General features: G+C 47.3%; 1 protein-coding gene, 1 long non-coding RNA gene and 9 other non-coding genes across 13 annotated transcripts in view; all 11 read left to right on the forward strand.

Annotated features, from left to right (window-relative positions):
* The first annotated feature begins 5,204 nt into the window (after positions 1-5,204).
* Positions 5,205-8,901, forward strand: LOC112401974 (uncharacterized). Of its 3 annotated transcripts, XR_003003657.1 has the most exons (13): positions 5,205-5,273; positions 5,629-5,678; positions 5,947-6,033; positions 6,256-6,306; positions 6,412-6,553; positions 6,660-6,694; positions 7,058-7,106; positions 7,380-7,434; positions 7,615-7,649; positions 7,866-7,902; positions 8,283-8,332; positions 8,575-8,604; positions 8,784-8,901. It is a non-coding gene; the product is annotated as an uncharacterized LOC112401974 (long non-coding RNA). The 3 variants fall into 3 exon arrangements; XR_003003658.1 differs by having other exon boundaries at positions 6,389-6,553; positions 7,866-8,332; XR_003003656.1 differs by having other exon boundaries at positions 7,866-8,332.
* On the forward strand, positions 5,758-5,833 carry LOC112402547 (small nucleolar RNA SNORD26). The gene has a single exon (XR_003003721.1). It is a non-coding gene; the product is annotated as a small nucleolar RNA SNORD26 (small nucleolar RNA).
* On the forward strand, positions 6,114-6,183 carry LOC112402546 (small nucleolar RNA SNORD27). The gene has a single exon (XR_003003720.1). It is a non-coding gene; the product is annotated as a small nucleolar RNA SNORD27 (small nucleolar RNA).
* LOC112402545 (small nucleolar RNA SNORD28) lies at positions 6,516-6,590 on the forward strand. The gene has a single exon (XR_003003719.1). It is a non-coding gene; the product is annotated as a small nucleolar RNA SNORD28 (small nucleolar RNA).
* On the forward strand, positions 7,147-7,273 carry LOC112402552 (small nucleolar RNA SNORD22). Its single transcript, XR_003003726.1, has one exon. It is a non-coding gene; the product is annotated as a small nucleolar RNA SNORD22 (small nucleolar RNA).
* LOC112402544 (small nucleolar RNA SNORD29) lies at positions 7,480-7,546 on the forward strand. The gene has a single exon (XR_003003718.1). It is a non-coding gene; the product is annotated as a small nucleolar RNA SNORD29 (small nucleolar RNA).
* On the forward strand, positions 7,719-7,788 carry LOC112402548 (small nucleolar RNA SNORD30). The gene has a single exon (XR_003003722.1). It is a non-coding gene; the product is annotated as a small nucleolar RNA SNORD30 (small nucleolar RNA).
* Positions 8,039-8,107, forward strand: LOC112402550 (small nucleolar RNA SNORD31). The gene has a single exon (XR_003003724.1). It is a non-coding gene; the product is annotated as a small nucleolar RNA SNORD31 (small nucleolar RNA).
* On the forward strand, positions 8,372-8,497 carry LOC112402551 (small nucleolar RNA SNORD22). Its single transcript, XR_003003725.1, has one exon. It is a non-coding gene; the product is annotated as a small nucleolar RNA SNORD22 (small nucleolar RNA).
* A 5,579-nt stretch (positions 8,902-14,480) lies between the features above and the next one.
* Positions 14,481-14,671, forward strand: LOC112402537 (U2 spliceosomal RNA). The gene has a single exon (XR_003003713.1). It is a non-coding gene; the product is annotated as a U2 spliceosomal RNA (small nuclear RNA).
* Positions 14,672-16,669: 1,998 nt separating this feature from the next.
* WDR74 (WD repeat domain 74) overlaps positions 16,670-20,936 on the forward strand; it is a 5,532-nt gene continuing 1,265 nt past the window's right edge. The window contains exons 1-8 of the mRNA XM_024749464.1: positions 16,670-16,769; positions 16,825-16,931; positions 17,017-17,138; positions 18,908-18,983; positions 19,121-19,267; positions 19,447-19,548; positions 20,636-20,736; positions 20,819-20,874. Of these exons, the coding sequence (XP_024605232.1) occupies positions 16,706-16,769; positions 16,825-16,931; positions 17,017-17,138; positions 18,908-18,983; positions 19,121-19,267; positions 19,447-19,548; positions 20,636-20,736; positions 20,819-20,874 (775 nt within the window). The 5' untranslated portion in view covers positions 16,670-16,705. The remainder of the gene's footprint in view (positions 16,770-16,824; positions 16,932-17,016; positions 17,139-18,907; positions 18,984-19,120; positions 19,268-19,446; positions 19,549-20,635; positions 20,737-20,818; positions 20,875-20,936) is intronic.

Here is a 20,936-nt window from a genome sequence, read left to right on the forward strand (position 1 = left end):
GGCATGTGGGATCTTCCTGGACCGGGGCACGAACCCGTGTCCCCTGCATCGGCAGGCGGACCCTCAACCACTGCGCCACCAGGGAAGCCCTAAAGTATAATTTTTAAAAATGAAAACATGACTCATAAAAATATAAAGTAAACACATGTCAAATATTTTATTCAACCTATTAATTAATAAGAGAATGAATAAGATTTAAAACTGCTTCAATAGAGAATTCTAGAAAAAGAGTATCATCAGTCAAGAGTCCAGGCAAGGGCTTCCCTGGTGGCGCAGTGGTTGACAGTCCGCCTGCTGACGCAGGGGACATGGGTTCAGGCCCCGGTCCGGGAAGATCCCACATGCCGCGAAGTGGCTGGGCCTGTGAGCCATGGCCACTGGGCCTGCGTGTCCGGAGCCTGTGCTCCGCAACGGGAGAGGCCACAACAGTGAGAGGCCCGCGTACTGCAAAAAAAAAAAAAGAGTCCAGGCAAGAATGATATGAATTTGCATTCTAATACATAGATATAAAATCACCTAATGTCTTACAAGGCAAACTTATCAAATTGTAAAATACCCAAAGCAATAGTAAAAAGGACATCAAACAAAGGTACACACCCCCTGGAAAACCTGATAATCCCCAAGCTAGGTGGGCCTGCTCTACGTCAAAAGGACACCTAGTAATAACTTTTGCCTATTTCCAAGTTTTGGATAATTTTTCTTAACAGGGTCAAAAGTAGAGACTGGATTTGAATAACAGCTCTGCCACACTAGCTATGTATCCTTGGATAAGTAACTTATATAAAACTCAGTTTTCTTTTTTCACAGAACTAGAACAAAAAATTTCACAATTAGTATGGAAATACAAAAGACACCCGCATGGCACAGGGATATCGGCTATGGTGCTTTGTGACCGCCTGGAGGGGTGGGATAGGGAGGGTGGGAGGGAGGGAGACGCAAGAGGGAAGAGATATGGGAACATATGTGTATGTATAACTGATTCACTTTGTTATAAAGCAGAAACTAACACACCATTGTAAAGCAGTTATACCCCAATAAAGATGTTATAAAAAACAACAACAACAACAACTCAGTTTTCTTATCTGTAAAAAGGGGATGGTAACCAGAAAAACTATTATTTTTTGAATTGAGGTAATATATATAAAGCAGTTAGTACAGCGCCTGGAAGGTGTCATGGAAAGCACTTAATAGATGTTAACACCCTCCACCAATGGTTTCACCTTGTTTATCTCATTTCCCATTACTTGACACCCCAGCCTTTTTGCACCATTCTAGCAAATATATTTACACACACATGCGCACATTTCACTTAATTTGACTACAACATTCTTCACTTGGGCAACACCCTCTTTTAACCTTATTATTCAAAGGAAAAAATGTCCAGCATTCACTTATTTCATGGGTGATGAAACTTGCATTATTTCCACCAAACTTCACCTTGACGTATATAATACCTCCCCAGTTGTGTTTTAAAAATCCTAACCACAACCTATAAATCAGTAAGCACCGTCCAGTGCTGCAGTCCTACTTGGAGCATTCTACCTCATATGGCTCTCTCCTCCATTTCTTTCAGAGTTCTGCACAAATGTCCCTCCCTGAGTGAAATGACAATTCCTCCCCCTCTGCCCCAGCACTCCCTCTCTCCTTCCCTACTTAATTTTCACCATAGCTTTGTTTTTTTGTTTTGTTTTGTTTTTTGGTTTTGGCCGCACCTCACGGCATGCAGGATCTTATTTCCCCAACCAGGGATCGATCGAACCTGTGCCCCGTGCAGTGGAAGTGCTGAGTTTTAACCACTGGACCACCAGGGGAGTCCAATTTTCACCACAGCATTTAACTGCACTTGACATATTATTTGTCTGTGTTTTCCACCAGAATATAAGCTCCAAGAGAGCATAAGGGGACTGTCTGCTTCGTTCCCTGTTGTATCTCCTGTGCCTTGTAGATGCTCAACAGATAAATAATATTGGTAGACTAAACATTAAGCGAAGGTTGTGCCCGTGATCTCCAACTGCCAAGAACATTGGTGGTTTTTTTTTTTTTTTTTTGGTGCTTAAGCCCCTCAACCCACTTACAGCTTCCAAAAAGAATATCCAGCTTTTGACATCCCTCCCTTTCTAGTGGATTCTATATCACTACAAAAGATGCTGAAAATTCACACTCTTGGTGCACAGGCATATTTTGATTGGCTCATAGAAAATGCTTAAAATTTTTAAGCTGGATGCCAACATTTTTTTTTTGTTTTTGTTTTTTGGGGGTTTTTTGGCCGCACCACATGGCACGTGGCATCTTAGTTCCCCAACTAGGGATCAAACCCACGCCCCCGGCATTGGAAGTGCAGAGTCTTAACCACTGGACCGCCAGGGAAGTCCCGATGATGCCAACTTTTTCAATGGGCAAATTAATAAACAATTCTGGATTTCTGGATTCTCTTGATCAGATCTTTCAGAGAACAGTATTCTAGGAAGGCAACAATCTGCTGGAGCTAAGACAGAGCTATCTAGATCGCCAGAGTCCCCACCCGGTTCCTACGGCTTACTGCATTACCTATATTCCTGTAGGTATGAGTTGAAGACTTCTGATGTAAATCCTCTCCTATTTCCCTTTCATTACACTTGTTAGCACAGAATCCACTTACCTGCTGCTTAAACTACTGTGACAATCTAATTAATGTCCTTATCTCATCTTAGCCCTCAATTTCTAATCACCTCCCTACTCAAAAACTTTCACTGTTTATTTGTATCTATAGTTCAAATTATTTAGCTTTGCATTCCAGGCCCCCCTCATCCGGTCTTCCCCAGAAATCTTTTCCAATTTTTTTTTTTTTTTTTTTTTTTTTTTTGCGGTGTGTGGGCCTCTCACTGTTGTGGCCTCTCCCGTTGCGGAGCACAGGCTCCGGACACGCAGGCTCAGTGGCCGTGGCTCACGGGCCTAGCCACTCCGTGGCATGTGGGATCTTCCTGGACCGGGGCACAAACCCGTGTCCCCTGCATCGGCAGGCAGACTCTCAACAACTGCGCCACCAGGGAAGCCCTCTTTTCCAATTTTATATTCTGATTCCCCTTCAGCCCATCTTTCATGAACTATATTCATACACTTCCTTTTCCAGCTCCAATTCCCTCCCTGGTTCTGTTTATCTAACCTTCAAGGCCCAGGCACTCCATAAAGCATCCCCCAATTCCCGTGCGCACACACCACCTCCCTAGACCTATCTGCCTACTCTGGCTGGACCTTCTGAATTCTCCATAACTTATCTGTTCCATTTTCTATACATTTTGTTACAACTTTCCAATCATGTACTTGCACAAGCACTTAATAGTTATCCATCTATAATAACTTTGTTCATACTGGAATTCTTTCAACACTTGTTTTGTCACTTGTGTTACGCTGGGACATGCATGAGGACAACACTGCCCCCAAAGGAGTGAAAATGGATTCCTGCAGAGAAGAGAGGGCAAAAAACCCTAGATATTAAAAAAAAGAAAAAAAAAAAAAGGTTTCCGGCCCTCCAAAGGTCCGTGGAACATAAAGAGACATACAGTATATCAGTGTTATTACAACTTCATGGTTGGGATTAGAGGGGAAAATGTCTTTTTAAGGCTCCTGGAGAGGGGAAGACAACAATGAAAACAATTGAGAAACAGTATCCAGGGATCATGCCATTTGTTTCCTGTGTATTTGCTTGCCCCCCAAATTCCCAGAGAAGAGCGTGAGGACAGCAGTAAAGCAGAGTGATCAAAAGTGCAGGCTCTCGGGCTTCCCTGGTGGAGCAGTGCTTAAGAATCCGTCTGCCAACCCAGGGGACATGGGTTCGAGCCCTGGCCCGGGAAGATCCCACATGCTACGGAGCAACTAAGCCTGTGCACTACAATTACTGAGCCTGCACTCTAGAGCCTGCGAGCCACAACTACTGAGCCCATGTGCCTAGCTAGAGCCTGGGCTCCTCAACAAGAGAAGCCACCGCAATGAGAAGCCTGCTTGCCGCAATCAGAGGAAAGCCCACGAGCAGCAACAAAGACCCATGCAGCCAAAAATAAAAAATAAAAAGTGCAGGCTCTGGAATCAGACTGCCTGGATTTGTACGTGGGCTCTGATATTTCTTAGCTGGATAACACTGAGCAAGTTAATTAACCTCTCTGGACCTCAGGTTTCTCATTCCTAACATTACCTAATATCTCCTCCTAGGGTTGTAGTATTAGGTGAGGTCATACAGGAGAGCACACAGTAAGAGCTTAATAAATGACTATAAAATGTACATGTATAAAAATTTTTAAAAACGCACATGTACCCTAGGTGTTCACCACAAACGATTAATAAATTGATGCTGGTTGGCCTCAATAACAGGTGTATACAGGTGACTGGAACTGCCTCGCCAATCAGGCGGGAGCTGGAGGCTGCTCCGCAAGAGGTCTTTACACCTAGATTCCCTCATCTATAAAGTGCGTGTACTGTAGCAACCTCTCTTTTGGGATCTGCAGAACTGAAATATAATCATTTCACGTAATGTGCTTAAAGCGGCACTTCAAATATCGGCTAATATTAGCCCTACTGCAAGCCAAGCTCCAAGTAAAATCGGACTGGACAGCAGGACAGAGGTGGCCAGTTAGAGAAAACATCCTAAGACTGTTATAAAATTTCAAAAGCACCTACGGCCTGATTCACTTTCCCGAAACGGCTCCACGCAAGGGCCCTCCACTCGAGCTCGGCCCGGGGCCCAGTAGTACCTGAGTCGCCCCCCATGCTGGGACCCTGAGGACCAGACCTAGAATGCTCGCTGGGCGGCTGGCGTGGAACCGAGACGACGCCGGCCGAGGGTTCATGAGGTTCACGGTCCATCGTGTCGGACCCTGCACGCGGGTTTACGGTGTGTGTGCGCGCAAGAAGGGGGGCGGGTCTCAGGGAAGGGAGAGGGGGCAGGCAGCTGTGACCGACACGGGGCGTCAGTCCAGGATCCGCGGGAAACCGGGAACTCGTCGCCTCAGTCCCACAGCCGCAGTACAATCCCCGCCGCGGCACATTAGGCGCGCCTGCACAACCCCTAAGGCACATGCGCACCGCTTTAGCGCCGCCGCGTCAGGGAACGCACAACCACACCCTCCCACCCGACCCGGGCTTCCTCTAGAAATCTTTACCCACGAGCCACCAGGCTCGCACGCCCTCTCTTTCTGCGCTTGCGCTTGTCATAGTCCCGCCCCCAAATCCCGTGGACCTCTGCGAGATGCTATTTAAGTGTCTCTCGGAAGGCTTTCGGTCTCATTCTTCCACAGATTTCGGTAAGTGTGTGTATGTGACTAGACTTTAAAAAAAAAAAAATGACCACGAGAACGTGCCCGCGCCTTGGCCTCTCTCAGTTGCATGTATTGGGTTCGTGGGGCAGGGGAGAGAAAAACATGGCCATGGCATTGAGGCCTTGAAGCGACAGGGGCTTTGTGAAGGACAACATGGCGATGGGGGGCGGTGCCGACGGGCCTCTCCGTGATGAGAGTCTTTTCACAGACCTGTACTGAGCTCCGTGAGGATAAGAAACTCTGAGGAGACAGGCCTTGCACGGCCGACGCAGTCTTAGCTCCGGAAAACAAAGCGTTTACGAGATAGCCTAGTGCTGACCTGATGTTCTCTTGTCTTCAGGGTTCGGGCGCGCGTCGAGCCCTAAAGGATAGCAAAGAGTTCTCGTTACAGTAAGTGCTCGTGGCGTACCTTTACCACCTTTATTTTTTTGGTTTAATTGTTGGATATACGGAAGTCCACCGGGATGTGCTACGGGGATGATCTCAAAAGTTGAACTCTCTCTTTCTGATGAATTAGTGGAGAAAACATAAAAATTCTGAGTAGCACTGTTGGTGGCCAATGTTTGGGCTCTTTAGCCCCGAGGTGTTAAGGGACTGACGTGGGACGGTTAAGCTACGAGACGTAAAAGTGAAGGGTGTTGTTTTTTTTTTTTCCCAGGTGTGGTTTAAATCAAAAGACCTTATGGGTGGGAGGATGGGACAAGACCTGTCCCTGTGTGGATCAAGCATTATGGCGATGCTCCAGGTGGGTATACGATGCTTTATGCAATTACGGGTAGGGGCACAGAATCTGGATGGGACTTGCTGCTTCAGATTGCGCTGGCCACTCCGTGATGAACGTAAAATGACAAGCATATGTCTGAACTCAAGTGATGTCATCTTACTCCTGAGAAGTGGGCCCCACATACTCAAGGGCTTTGCATGGCTATTCTTAGATACATATAATGCCTCCCTTTTCTGTCTCCAGCACCTCATCACCAATCCTAAGGAATTCAGCTGCCTCCCAGGGTGAATGCAGGTAATTTTGCAAGTGGCGGGGGTTAGGGTGTAGTCTGTCTGGTGTTCCCCACAACCAGGAGAGCAAATGGTCAGTGGAGCAGTGTTGCCTTTTTGCTCCTTCCAGCTTGTTCCTCTTGGAATGATTTTCCTGGGGAGGGAGATGGCAGCCCAGCAAGCGGCACAGTTGGTTCTTGTGATGGTGTGCTCTTCCCTCACCCACATGTCACTGTCAGATGATTTGAATGATAACGCTGACTCTCTGTGAGGTACGACATTTAATAGCATGTTAGAGTTCTGATGGCAGTTTCTGTTAATGAAGAAATTTTATTCCATCCTAGTGTTTTGAAATAACCATTTGCTGCCCTTTTGCAGGTTGTCCTCATGGTGATGTATACATCTGTCTTACAGTGAGTTACTTTTCCCAATGTTGTAAGTTAGGTTATATGTGAGCCTTGATGACTCTCTGGGCTGGGGGGGGGGGGGGGGGAAAAAAATGATTAGTGTAACTTTTTGGTTTCTTTTGTTCCTTATAGTGATGTTTCTTGATCTTTTATCTTTCTTTTTTTTTTAATATTTACTTCTTTATTTGGCTGTGTCGGGTCCCAGTTGTGGCACGCAGGCTCTAGAGCCCTCGGGCTTAGTTGCCCCGCGGCATGTGGGATGTCAGTTCCCCTACCAGGGATCAAACCATTGTCCCCTGCATTGGAAGGCAGAGTCTCAACACTGGACCACCAGGGAAGTCCCTTATTTTATTTTTCTTGATTTCCTAGATGCCTCTTGATCTGCTCAGGGTGAAACTCCTGGAAAGAGTTGAGAATCGTGAGTACTTGTAACCTTTCTGGTTGTAGCTTGTTTCCAGTGCCAGTGAGGAGAGCAAGCATTCTGTCTTATGCCTGTTCTAGCCCCAGAGCCAGTAATGGTGAACCCACTGGGGCTAACGGGGAGAGGGGATGAAAGCTTGTTCCATAAGGAAGTGTCTGGGGTGCAGCAAATGCCCGCGGATATCACTTGCTTAGCTTTTCTTGGTTTATCCATTAACCCCAGCTGGAATAATTCTGGCTATGTTGCTAATTACATGATGTTCTCATTCAGGAGCAGCTTGTTCCTTATTCCTGTACTACTCCTGGAAAGCCTCCCGAGTTGAAAGGTTAGTTGATTAATGTCTGTATGGCATATATCACCAAGTAAGCAGTTTCTATGATGAATCAGACTAGCTCACTATGACTTAAATAATGAGAAGACCTGAACACCTGAGAAACCGGAGAAGACAGCAGTGGGATACTGTCTGTAAGGAGCTTGTATCACTCACAGCTTTATCCTTCCCTAGGTACCATTGCCAGTTACCTGCTTGTTTGCTCAAAGGTGAGTGTTTTTCATATGCGTTGGTGCATACAGTGTATCGAGTAGGAAAAAATGCCTTTTTCGGCATGTCTGTGTGATGACTTACATGGAATCTCGTTCGGCTGACGATTTGCTGTTGAGACTCGGAAATCTGATTTTCTAGGAACCATAGCTTAGGTGGGAACAACTTTTAATGCAGGAATTAAGCTTACTGATTCAGTCTTGTTTTTGTTTTAGGTCCAATTCCTTGTCTGGAGCCTGAGAATGAATTGAGGTAAATCTGTCATCTGTGGCTACTATATAGAATTTGCCAGGGTTTTTTGTGGCACTTTGGATAGCTGTGCAGACATTACTTGTTTAATCCAAAGTTTGTCTTTGGCCATTTGTGAACCACCTGTGGCAGATTTCCACTCACCAGTGATGAGTTCAGTACCGCCCCAGTCTGATCACTATGACTGAAAGGTATTTTCTGAGCTGTGAGTTTGCCTTGGAGTGAAAGGTGACAATAGTGGGAAGTTGGGTGGGCTTTATAGCCAATAGGAAGCTTTGTGGACTAGGTGGTGGTTTCTATCAAAATGTCTGTTGAGACCTACATAGATGTGCCTTTTGTCTCGGGGTGATTTAGAGGCTTAGTTCCCAATCGTTCTTTCGCAGAGGAAAGGAGTAAGCCATATTTCTGTTCAACTCCAGTCTGAAGTTAAGAGGTGAGTAAATGTAAACACAAGGTGGGTCAAGTTAAAATTTCCCAGTGAAGAAATATTCACATGTCTTACTTCCTGTCCTAGTCCCAGAGCCTGTAAAGGTGAACCCACTGGGGCTGGCTGGGGGAGAAGAGGAAAGCTTGTTCCAGAAGGAACTGTCTGAGGGATCATAAGAATTTCTAAACAAGGCAAAGGAGGGAATAAATTACTGGTTGAAAATCGGTTGTGTTTTTTTTTTCCTTCAGGTCTGAAGAAAGAACAAAGCAAACATAATGGTAAGTATCTATTCATGTACTTACGTTACATATTTAATAGACTAACCATGATAAATAGAAAAATATCTGGAAGCAGTCCTTTTAATGTTAGCTGGTTTAAAGGATAGCCCTTCTAAACCCATGTGGTATATACTTTTCCGTATGGTAAGAAAACTCAACTTTTTTTTTTCTCTCTACAGGAGTCCAACTCTCAAAGGATATCAAAAATGGAATTTTCTTATACAACCTACCTGTTCAAATTAGCATACAATCATTTTAGCCTTTCTAAATAAAACTTGTTGTTTTTTTAAACCTTCACTGATTCCTGTGTTTGAGTGGGTCTAGCTGGACAGAAGGAGATAATCCCAGAAATATTGTTACTGGCTTTACCCTGTTTAAGCTTGGCAGTTTGCCTAATGCTGAATTGTCTAACCCAGGGAGCCTCCTTACACCTTTAAGGAGTTTTTCCTTCTCTCTGTACTTAGCTGAGGAGTTCTATATGAATGTTTGCTGGGTTTGGGTGACCCTTTAACCTTTAGCTGTGCCCTAAAACTTTATACTAGACTTTTCTCAATAAAATACGTTTTGTGTCAGGAGTATAGTAAAGTAAAAGGCAATTTAACTGAAAGAAAATGCATTTTTGCTAATTAAATCGTAGTCATACAGTAATAAGAATGGTCAACATAGTAATTATAGCCACAAGAATGAAAGGGTTGGTCCAAGTAAGAGAAGGCACACCGAGGAAGCCTGGGGAAGCACCTGTATTTAAAGGTGGGCGGAACAGCAGAGGACAAACCGAGAATGAGGCACTGCAAGCAGTAAGAGAGCCTGCAGTGCTGACCTGTAAACCCGAGGGAAGAGAGCACCATGAGAGGTGTTTGGTAGATAATGAAGCCTTCCTCAAGCAATATTTTCACCATGTGGCAAATAGGAATTCAAATTAAGGCCCAGTTACTTAAGAGATGAAAGAACTGAGTCTGGGACAATCTGGAGAAATGGGGGAGAGCTCCAAAATGAGGGGGACCCTCATAGTCCTTCCATACAATGACGACTCAGTCTATATTTTTAGCCTGGACTTCTGCAACCTGCCCCTGACCTGATAACCAGTCAGACATTCAGACCTTGATTCCGTGTCGTTCCTCTCCAGTCTCCCCACTTCAGTAAGTGTCAGCAGTGCCAACATGTTGCTCCATCCCAAACATAGCAGTGTACTTGCTGGGAGAGCCAAGGCCGTGCTCTTGCTTTTGCTGACTGATGTTTGGTTACATTCTAGAGGAAGAGGAGGAGGCAGAATGAGAACCAACAAACAAGGTTATTTGAAATAGCAGAGTGGTTCTCAACCAGGTGTGATTTTGCCCCCTGGGGAACATTAAAAAATGTCTGGAAAAAAACAAAAAAAAAAAAATGGAGACACTTCTGGTTGTCACAGTTTTTTGTGGGGGGTGGTGGGTAGGCTATACTATCTAGTGGGTAGAGGCCAAGGATGCTGCTAAACACCCTACAATTAATAGGACAGCCCCAACTCCCCAAACAAAATGTCAATAGTGCTGAGTTTTCAGGCACCCTGAGATAAATGCCGACAAAGAATAGGAGTCGGGCTTCCCTGGTGGCGCAGTGGTTTAAGAATCCTCCTGCCAATGCAGGGGACACGGGTTCAAGTCCTGGTCCGGATGCCACGGAGCAAGTAAGCCCGTGAGCCTAGAGCCCGTGCTCAGCAACAAGAGAAGCCACCACAATGAGAAGCCCGAGCACGGCAACGGCAACGGCAACAAAAAGTAGCCCCTGCTCGCCGCAACTAGAGAAAGCCCGTGCGCCGAAACGAAGACCCAACGCAGCCAAAAAAAAAAAGAAGCTTGATCCCTGGTTGGGGAGCTATAATATCACATGCCTTGCGGCCAAAAAACCAAAACATAAAACAAACAATATTGTAACATTCAATAAAGACTTTAAAAAGTGGTCCACATGGGCTTCCCATGGTGGCGCAGTGGTTGAGAGTCAGCCTGGCGATGCAGGGGATTCGTGCCCCGGTCCGGGAAGATCCCACATGCCGCGGAGCGGCTGGGCCCGTGAGCCATGGCCGCTGAGCCTGCGCGTCCGGAGCCTGTGCTCCGCACGGGAGAGGCCGCAACAGTGAGAGGCCCGCGTACCGAAAAAAATGAAAAATGGTCCACGTCAAAAAATCTTTCTTTTTAAAATTTATTTATTTTTGGCTGCATTGGGTTTTAATTGCTGCGTGTGGGCCTTCTCTAGTTGCGGCGAGCGGGGGCTACTCTTCATTGTGGTGCCTGGGCTCCTCATGCGGTGGCTTCTTGTTGTGGAGCACGGGCTCTAGGCACACGGGCTTCAGTAGTTGTGGCATGCGGGCTCAGTAGTTGTGTCTCGGGCTCTAGAGCTCAGGCTCAGTAGTTGTGGCTCATGGGCTTAGTTGCTCCGCGGCATGTGGGATCTTCCCAGACCAGGGCTCGAACCTGTGTCCCCTGCATTGGCAGGCGGATTCTTAACCACTGTGCCACCAGGGAAGTCCACGTCAAAAAAATCTTAAAAAAAAAAATTACATCACCTAACCTGCTGTGCCTCGGTTTCTCCATCTGTAAAAGAGGGAAGATGATAGTACTACTTATTCTATTAATGTTGTTAATACATATAAAGCACCTGGAATCGTGCATGAAACCATAGACTAGTCAGGCTGGGAATCAGTCATCACCAGGTGACGGATGGGAGGGAAAGCCAGGGCACTGGATAAGATCATTTCAGCAGAGAGTGTAAATAGGAGCAGAAATTTTGAATTCCTAGGAGCCAGGGAGCTAATACAAATCAGCAAAGAGGGTAGGGTTGGTGATCAAGAGGTCAGCTGGTCCCTCTTTTCTGGCCCGACTCCAACCCAGAGTTGCCACAAGGGGATGTAGGCCCAGAGGAGCCAGTCTTAAGTCCGGGAGCCGAGGCTATCTCTCTGTGGGCCTGCCTACAGGGCCTTCCAGAACCTCCAGATCCTGTTCCTCCAGTTGATGTGGCCTCTTTTTAGGTGTTTGGATGCCTTCAGACAGGTCCTCCTATCTTTTTTGGGCTGTGGTTGTTAACTTGTAGGTTAGTGAACAGGCTTTAGGGGGCTCTAAGAATCTCCTCAGAAATTGTATGCAAAATTGTATAAGGCAACTATGCATTTATTTGGGAAAAGCTTCAACAGATTCTCAGAAGCGTTGGGTGATATAATAAAAATTAAACACCTCTTCAGACTGACTAAGCATTTCTTCAACCTGCTTCATATTATGTTGGTTTTTAAGTTTATAACATCTTCCTCTCAAGAGCACCAAAAAAAAGTCTAAAATTGTTCAATTAATTTATAAATATGGGGGTTCCCTGGCGGTCCAGTGGTTAAGACTCCGAGCTTCCACTGTAGGTGCGGCCAAAAAAAAAAAAAGAGTTAAAAGGGGGTTGTAAATTGGGGAGAGTTGTTGTTATAAACCTTTGAACACTACTTGACAATTTATACCATTTTCATGAAAATAAAACATTAACTTACAAAATTTAAATGCACCCATATGGAAAGAATATTCCCTTGGCCTTGCTTTGCTTGTTATCAAAGCCAGTGGCTCTTTGTGCCTTCTTCCACTTCTCTCCATCTCTGCCACCACAGCCACCCCAACCCCACCCCCTAAGCCACTTTCATCTCTTGCCTGGAGGATCACAGGAGCCTTCTCTCACTTTTCCCCAGTAAACCTTAAACATCATGAAGGCAAGGTCCATGTCTGATTTTGCTCATCATTGTAGGGTATCTGCTCAAAAAGCATAAACAAATGGACAAATGGCCTCTCAGTGAATAAACAGATCTCCAAGTTCCTGGGGAGTCCCCACTATCAGCCTCCTGTACCCACGCAGCAAGAGGCGGGGGTCACAGTAGAAGAGAGTGACAGAGCTCTCCCCACTTGCCTTTGCTTCAGAGGAGGACCTGACAGCTGAGACCCGACAGGGAAAAGCCCGCCGAGAGATCTGTGCATTCAGGATGCTTGGCTGCAGCCTGCCTGGACAGACTGAAGCCTGCTCCACCAGGGGGCTGTGGCCTGCCCCAGGTTGGGTCTTGCAGAATTTAGAGAAGGTTAGAATTGAAAGAAATTGAATTTTGCTTTTGCTTCTGTATTAGTTGTTTGTTTTGTTTTGTTTTGTTTTTTATTGCTGCTGTAACAAGTTACCACAAACTTGGTGGCTTAAAACAAAAAAATATATTATCTTACAGTTTTGGAGGTCAGAAGTCCTAAATGGGTCTCAATGGGCTAAAATCAAGGTGTGTTAACAGGGCTGCATTTCTTTCTAGAGGCTCCAAGGGAGAATGTTTTCCTGCCTTTTCTAGCTTCTAGAGGCCACCTCCATTCCTTGACTGATGACTCCCTTCCATCTTCAAAACCAATGATGGCTCATCAGATCATCACTCTGACACTGAGTCTCCTGTCTCCCTCTGTGATCTTTGTGATTACGTACATGGAGCCCACCAGATAATCCAGAATGATCTCTCCTTCTCAAAACTCTTAATTTAATCATATCTGCAAAGTACACTTTGCCTGCCATGTAAGGTAACATAATGAGAGATTCTACGAATTAGGACATGGGCATGTAGGGGCATTATTCTGCCTACCACATCCCCTTAATTTGGCCCCTCCCTGGAGATTCTGGATTTATTTTGGGAGCTTGTAGAAACTGCTTCTGTTTATTCACAGGGACACATTGTAAGAAACCATATTCTCTAAAATCATAGATTATCAGACTTTGCTAGTTGAAATCATATCAGTGAGAATAGAACATCCCACTCTTGCCTGAAGGATCTCAGCCAGGCCGGTCACTTTGACACATAAACAGCTGTAGAGCTCAGTTAAGGGGGTTTCGAACAGAACGTTCCGCGTTCAGATTAACACAGTTTCCAAGCAAACAGGACTTCAAGTCCCTTTCTCAGCCAGAGTCTGATATTAATCCCTTTCATACAGCTGGGCTATGCTGTGAGCCTCTAAAGTACCAATTCTTTTAAATTTGACCTACATTGCCTCACCCCTACTCCCACCGCAGGTCCCTGGGTTTATGAATCAGGCGGCTCCGAAACGTCTTTCTCAGGCCATCTTTTCTCCGCTGTGGGGCCGACGGTGGGTGATGGATGGTACAAAGGGCAAGATGTAAGTGGGGTGGGGGTGGATGTTACAAGCCGAGGAGGCGGGAGGGGCAGAAGGGAGCCGGGAGCCCCAGGATGAGAGGGGAACACAGGCTATAAGCCAACTTCCACTGTCACCTCTGGGCCGAGAGCAGCGTGTCCTCAGTTCTCACAACCACCGCTTAAATGCAGGTTATTAATTCCTCCATTTAAAAGAGGAGAAGACGGGAGCCTAAGCAACATGCCTCAAGTCACCAAATCAGGAACTGGCAAGCATGGATTCCAACTCGGTTCTTTGAACTCCTAAGTCTGTGCTCGGGAACCGCGGCCTTTCCAAGTAAATGTCCGGGAGAAGGGCTCCGCCCTGCATCTTCTTCCACAGACTAACGAACACCACCGCCTTGCCGCCCCCAGGGAGCGCCTAAAAGCCTTAAGGCTGGAGACGGACGCCACAGTCTCTGAGCAAAAGTACGACGCGGCCATTGATATCACGTCTAGTTATGTGGACCAATCCCCAGAAAGTGAAAGAGCAGAGGGGCGGGTTTATGCAAAACACACAGAGCTTGAGCAGGAAGGCGAAGCAGTAAAAACCTTGTTTAAGGTCTATTTCCAAAAATTTAGTTATCATTATGAAGCAAAAATAATTAAGAATTTGTTTTAAGCAAGATTACACATTAAGAAAAGTCTAATGGTTAGGCCATAAAAGTCACCACAACCGTAAAAGCTATAGCAAGAGTAACGCTGGCCGGCAGCGAAATTTACCGGTATCGCTTCTCGGCCTTTTGGCTAAGATCAAGTGTAGTATCTGTTCTTATCAGTTTAATATCTGATACGTCCTCTATCCGAGGACAATATATTAAATGGATTTTTGGAATTAGGAGATGGAATAGGAGCTTGCTCCGTCCACTCCACGCATCGACCTGGTATTGCAGTACTTCCAGGAACGGTGCACTCCCTTTCGGGGGAAATTCTTCGCTGTCAAAAGAAAAGAACATAATAGTTCATAGTACTTTTCTATTCAGAATACACGAAAGCTTTATTTTATGGAAGTTAAGCTTTCATCTTTTACCTAGTTCTTAACGAAATCTGTTTATAAGGGGAAATTTGTGATTCATATAATTCTATATTAGATAACACATAACGCTTTCTTTAAGCTGGTGTCATGCGCCATTTTCCGTATGTCTGTTAGCTGCTGTGCAAAATACGAAATCGGTGATACTGTTTAAAGACCCCCTTCTACGAAAACTCTAAGTTCTCCGAAAAATACGAAAGAACCAACAAAATATGCATAGTTACAAGAATTCTGAGGTGCTTGCTTTTTTCTTTTTTTTCATTTTGAAAACTGGTGTTTACGAGAGATTCTGTTTTGCGCGCCATGAATGAAGAAGTGTATCGCAGGAAACCCGTGTAGGAACCACCATCATGAGACAACTGCGATTATTTTTCAAACTGTTTTCGGTGCTTCTGTCATTGCAGTAACATAAATCTACCGCCGCTGACGCGGGTTTGAGGCTTAACCCGCACAGATCTCCCCACGAAGGTTTTGTTTCAACGCCGCAACTGTTGAATCGCGTCCCCTATAGTTCGTACTCCATACAACAAGGGCAACTCTAGGATGAGAAGGCAGCACACCACCCTCACAACAAAGAATAATTCTCGGTCGCCGTCCGCGTGCAGGAGTGGAGATGCAACGCAATCAAAAATAAAGCAAGTTTTTAAAAAAATAATAATAAAGCAAGTTTTTAAAAAGCCATCAGAAAGAATATTAAGTACTCCAGTAAGTTCCGTACAAAATGGAGGAATCCGAGCACCGGCTTTTGGTCTGGATTGAACTAGATTGAGAGTGTTCTTTTCTCGGTAATGCAAAGCCAAGAGCAAGGGTGAAATGTTACTCTTCGCACTCCTACCGACAGTTCTCTACCGGAGTCGAAAACAAAGATTGCTTCTCTCTTCAGGAGTCAAATCTGGCGGGCCACAGTGGGGTCCTTTATTCTTACCAACGTAGTTTAAAACAGCAAAATTTCTCAAAAGCTTTGATTTCAGGAAACAACACTTCTCCGTACGTCACTCCATAAAGGGAATCGTTATGTTATTTTCTAAGTTGCATTTTATTCTGAGAAGTGTTAATTCTGCAGTTTTTTCACTGTGAGTTGATTTTTACGATCACCAAACCTCAACGTGAGGGAGAGCAATGCCCTACCTTACTTTTCCAAAAGGACATACTTAAGAGTGTCTCTTCGTTTTCCCAAACACTATTCGTGTTGTGTTTTCCTTCTTTAATTATTTTTCTTTTACGCTGCTTTGGGTTTTCATTGCTGCACGCAGGTTTTTATCCGTTGCTGCGAGCGGCAACTACTCTTCGTTGTGGTGCGGGGCCTTCGCATTGCGCAGGTTTCTGTTGTTGCTGAGCACGGGCTTCAGGCGGCGGACTTCAGTAGTGGTGGCACGCGGACTCCAGAGCGCAGACTCAGTACTTGCGGCACACGAGCTTTAGTTGCTCCATAGCCGGTAGGAATTTTCCCGGCGTAGGGTTCAAACCTGTGTCCCTACATTGACAGGCGGTTGTTTGATTACTGCGCCACCACAGAAGTCCCCTTTTTGTCTTTTCATACTCGAAGTTGAAGCCCGCCGCTTCACTAGCGTTTCAATCATTTCTGAAATGGTCTCTTACCTTGTCTGGTACAGGAAATATTGATGCTTTGGGGTAGGGAAACGGACTACGGATGCCTAGACCCGGCATCGCGGTTCAGTTAGGATACGCTTCACTCGAAGTGTAAAATGGTCAAGTTACTGTTCAGATCTCCACAAGAAACATCTCCAGGTTTCTGGAGATGTAAAAGCGAAAGCAACTGGCGCGCAAAGGGATTTTTTGTTTTTTTAACTGTTGCGGTTTAACTCCCGGAAACCGCATTCCACTGGGTCGGACTCCGCGCGCGCTGGTGACGCACCTGCTGCGCCGGAAGTGTGAGCCGTAGGTTCCGGGACTCAGCTATGGCTGCTGCGGCAGCACGCTGGAATCATGTGTGGGTCGGCACCGACACCGGCATCCTGAAAGGTGGGGGGCGGGGGCGGGAACCAGGGAAAAAACGACTAACGTCCGTGTTCCACAGGCGTGAACCTTCAGCGCAAACAAGCGGCCAACTTCACGCCGTCGGGACAGCCGCGGCGCGAGGAGGCGGTGAGCGCCCTGTGTTGGGGCGCGGGCGGCGAGACTCAGGTGCGCAGCCGCTGGCAGGCGGAGCGAGGGGCCTGGGGCACGGCCGCCTCCTTCTTCTCGCCATTCTGCCCTCCTCTGCTCGCAGATCCTGGTGGGCTGTGCGGATGGGACAGTGAAGAACTTCAGCACGGAGGAGGGCAGGTTCCAGGGTCAGAGGCACTGCTCCGGAGGGGAGGGCATATTCCGAGGCCTCGCCCAAGTCGACGGGTAAGACCGAGCCCCTTGCTGAAACGCTCAGGTCGTAGGGAGAGCTTTGAGGTTCCCGTAGGACGGCCGAATAATGGCGATCAACCTTGAGGTGACAGGGGCCTTTGTCCTGCCGAAGTTCATTCATTCCTATAACAAACATTAACTGAACACCTACTGGGTTGTATATAGGCATTGGGCGAAATGCAAGGGCTTCAGGTCAACCAGACACAGTACCTGCCTTCATACAGTTTGCAGCCTACAGGGTTTTCTTTTGGCTCCATAATCTTTTGGATGACCCTGAGCCCGTCATTTAATAAGTTTCGAGTATGTTTTTCAGTGGGGGCTAACAATCACCAACAAGGTTGTGAAGCTCCCAAAGTAAAAGATAGGAAAGTGCTAGGTTGCAGGCCTAGCTTCCTAACGAAGATGAAGAAAGAGGCTGTGAGCAGACTGTGTAGGTTTGGTGATGTTAATTCTGACAGGTGAGGTGGAGAAGGCTTTGTGGGGGTGAGAAGTTGGAACTGGCCCTTGAAGCACGGGTAGAATTTTGAAATGTAGAGAAAGGAATAAGGGCATTCTAGAAAGAAGCTCCTTCCTGAGCAGAGGCCAAGGATTGGTGTTAGGCTACAGGGTACATCACAAGGACGATAAATAGCATTTGAAGGTTGAAGCCGAGGCAACGTTTTTCCTTTTTATTTTTTTTCCTATTATTTGTGAGGAAGCATTTTAATATGACATAGGCAAGGTAGGTTGGGACTAAAGGTAAAGGGCTTTAAGTGCCAGGCCGAGAGATCTGCACTTCTGTACCTGGTGGGGAGTTACTGGTTTTTGAGCAGGAAATGCTGTGGTCAGAGCTATGAGCCTGCAGGAATGTGGAGGATGGATTGGAGAGAAAGCAGTTGGGAGACTGTTGCCACAGCCCAGGCAAGCCTAGAGCCTGAACCGAGTTGGGAAGGGTGGGCAGATATGAGAAAGAGTATAAGCTTGAACTGTACCGATACTGGAGAGAGACTTGCTTGGGCTTCATGGGACGCATACTTTGAGGGAGAGATTGGAACCCCGAACAGGGAACTTGAGGGAAGAAGCTGGTGTTTGGTTTTGGCCGAACACTAAATCCAGAACAGTCCCATTTCAATCCTTTCAGAGCTACTGATCCTGACCTCTGGTGACTGACTCAAGGTTCAGAAAGACTAGCAGGGCCAGGTGCCCCAGACGTAGCTGTGGAATAGCAAAGGCTCTCTGTTTTGGAGTATCAGACTTGATTTCCAGCTCTGGTGCTGACATTTATAGCTGAGTGGCAAATCTTTTAATTTCTCAGAGCTTCAGTTTCCTCACTTATGAGACTGGTAAACCCTTACCTTGTTGAGGAAATTAAGTAACAGCCATCAAGCCCTGCCCAGACCCGAGTAACCTAGAGGCTTCCTTAGGAGCAGGACTGGTATGGGACCTCCCTGGTGGCACAGTGGATAGGACTTGATGCTCACAGGACGTTCAGGCCTGTGTGCAGGAGGCCGGGGTTCAATCCCTGGTCGGGGAGCTAGATCCCACGTGCATGCCTCAACTGGCAGTTCACATGCCTCAACTAAGGAGCCTGCGAACTGCAACTAAGGAGCCCGCCTGCTGCAACTAAGACCCGGGGCAACCAAATAAATAAATATTTTTAAAAAAAGGAACAGGGCTGGTAGGAGGGAGTCTAGTTCATATGAATTTGGGCGTGGGTCGACTGGGGCCAGAGAACAACCCTGCTCCTCTTTTCAACCCTAACTCTATCCTCCCTTTGCCGGCAGCACCCTCATCACATGTGTGGATTCTGGGATTCTTCGAGTCTGGCATGACAATGACAAGGAGGCATCCTCTGACCCTGTGAGGCTCCCCTGGCCTGATCCTGAGGGTTGGGGGAGGTGGGGCCCAGGGTAGGAGCCAGATGAAGGCTTTGCGGGAGGAGGAGTAAGGATCTGGAACCGACTGTCATCTCCCCTCTCATCTTCCATTCTTTTCAGCTCTTGGAATTGAGGGTGGGCCCTGGGGTGTGTAGGATGCGCCAAGACCCAGCGCGCCCCCACATGGTTGCCACAGGTGGGAAGGAGAATGCTCTGAAGGTGTGGGACCTGCAGGGCTCTGAGGAGCCTGTGTTCAGGGCCAAGAACGTGAGTGATGCGGGGTGGGGAGGTGATGGGGGGCAGGGAGGGGCTGGTTCCGAGGTCCAGGGAGTCTGAGGCCACTATGTCAGAGACCAGCTGGGCTTTAGGGGACAATGGTAGAAGGCAGGAGGAAGGGGCACACTGAGCCCTCCACAGCCCTGTCCCCCATCTACCCACCCTACCAGGTACGGAATGATTGGCTCGACCTGCGGGTTCCCATCTGGGACCAGGACATACAGTTCCTCCCTGAGTCACAGAAGCTTGTCACCTGTACAGGGTACCACCAGGTGAGGCACCACCCCACCCCTATCTCTTTCTGGGCTTAAGCAGCCTCCTGGAGAAACAGCCTTGCTGTGCAGGCTCGGTCCCCACCATTCGGCACAGCCGCCCTGCTTGCCATCCTTCTTCCATCCCTGAGCTCCCAGAAGAGGGATGACTTCCCCCGTCTGTTCCAGCCCAATGGCTGAGCCGCTGATCTTCTCTTACTACATTCTAGGAAGGAGTTCCCTGAACTGTGATTCTTCCTTTTCCTCCCACCTGGAAGAGAAAAGAAGGGAGTGTCCCCTTCATAGTAGAATCACATGGTTCAGGTGTCATGAGAAGACGTGAGCTGGGTATCAAGAGAACTGAGTTCTGGTCCTGATGCAGCCTCTGATTTGCTTTCGGACCCAAGCCTGACCCTCTACTAACTGGCCTCAGCTCCTCAGCTTTACGGGAAAGGTCCACATGGGGATCTTTTCAGTGGGTCTTTCTCTCTCTCTTCTTTTTTGACTGCCCTGCGCTGCATGCGGGATCTTAATTCCCCGACCAGGGATCAAACCCGTGTCCCCTACAGTGGAAGCACAGAGTCCTAACCACTGACTGCCAGGGAATTCCCAGCTGGTCTTATGTGAAGTTCTAAGACCTGGGTGGCTGTATTTGCCCTGTTTCCTTTGCTCCTACATATTGAAGTCTGCTATTGGTGAGACGCCTCTGCTCAGAACACATACGAGGGCTTCCTCTCTCTTCCCTGTTGAGACTTAACGTCTTTCTCTGCTTGAAATTCAGCAACTCTTGACAGTTGGACTGACTTGCTTTTCCATCCCAAGAGGGGAGTACGGGGGGATGGAACGCTCATGCATGCAGACCATGGGAATGCTGCCGCCTCCAGCCTGGGGGACCTCTCTCCTCAGCCCTGTGTGTTCATGCTCCTTAGCAGCTGTCTCTCCTCTACCCCCCAACACACAGAGAAGAGGAGTGCATTTCAAATGAGAGTTTCTCTGAAAGAGTGGGCTGTAAACAAAGCAGTGTATGAGGAGGGGATGAAGATGTGGAGGAGCCAGAGGGCATATGTGGAGTGCGGGTACTGTTGGTGATGCTTCAGCCTTCCTCCAGGTCCGTGTCTATGATCCAGCCTCCCCCCAGCGCAGGCCGGTCCTCGAGGCCACCTACGGAGAGTACCCACTGACAGCCATGACTCTCACTCCTGGGGGCAAGTGAGTGTTTAGAGGGCAAAGTGGGGCTTGGGAAGGACTCCAGGGGGCCCCTGCTGACCCCATGTGCCTCTGATCTCCTCAGTTCGGTGATTGTGGGGAACACTCATGGGCAGCTGGCAGAAATTGACCTTCGGCAGGGTGAGTGGACTAGGGGGTGAGCGGACTAGGGAGCCTTGCGGGAGGGGGAGGGGTGGCCGGAC

The sequence above is a fragment of the Neophocaena asiaeorientalis genome, unplaced genomic scaffold (assembly GCF_003031525.2).
Source record: "Neophocaena asiaeorientalis asiaeorientalis breed wild unplaced genomic scaffold, Neophocaena_asiaeorientalis_V1.1 scaffold43, whole genome shotgun sequence".
NCBI classification, from domain to species: Eukaryota; Metazoa; Chordata; class Mammalia; order Artiodactyla; family Phocoenidae; genus Neophocaena; species Neophocaena asiaeorientalis.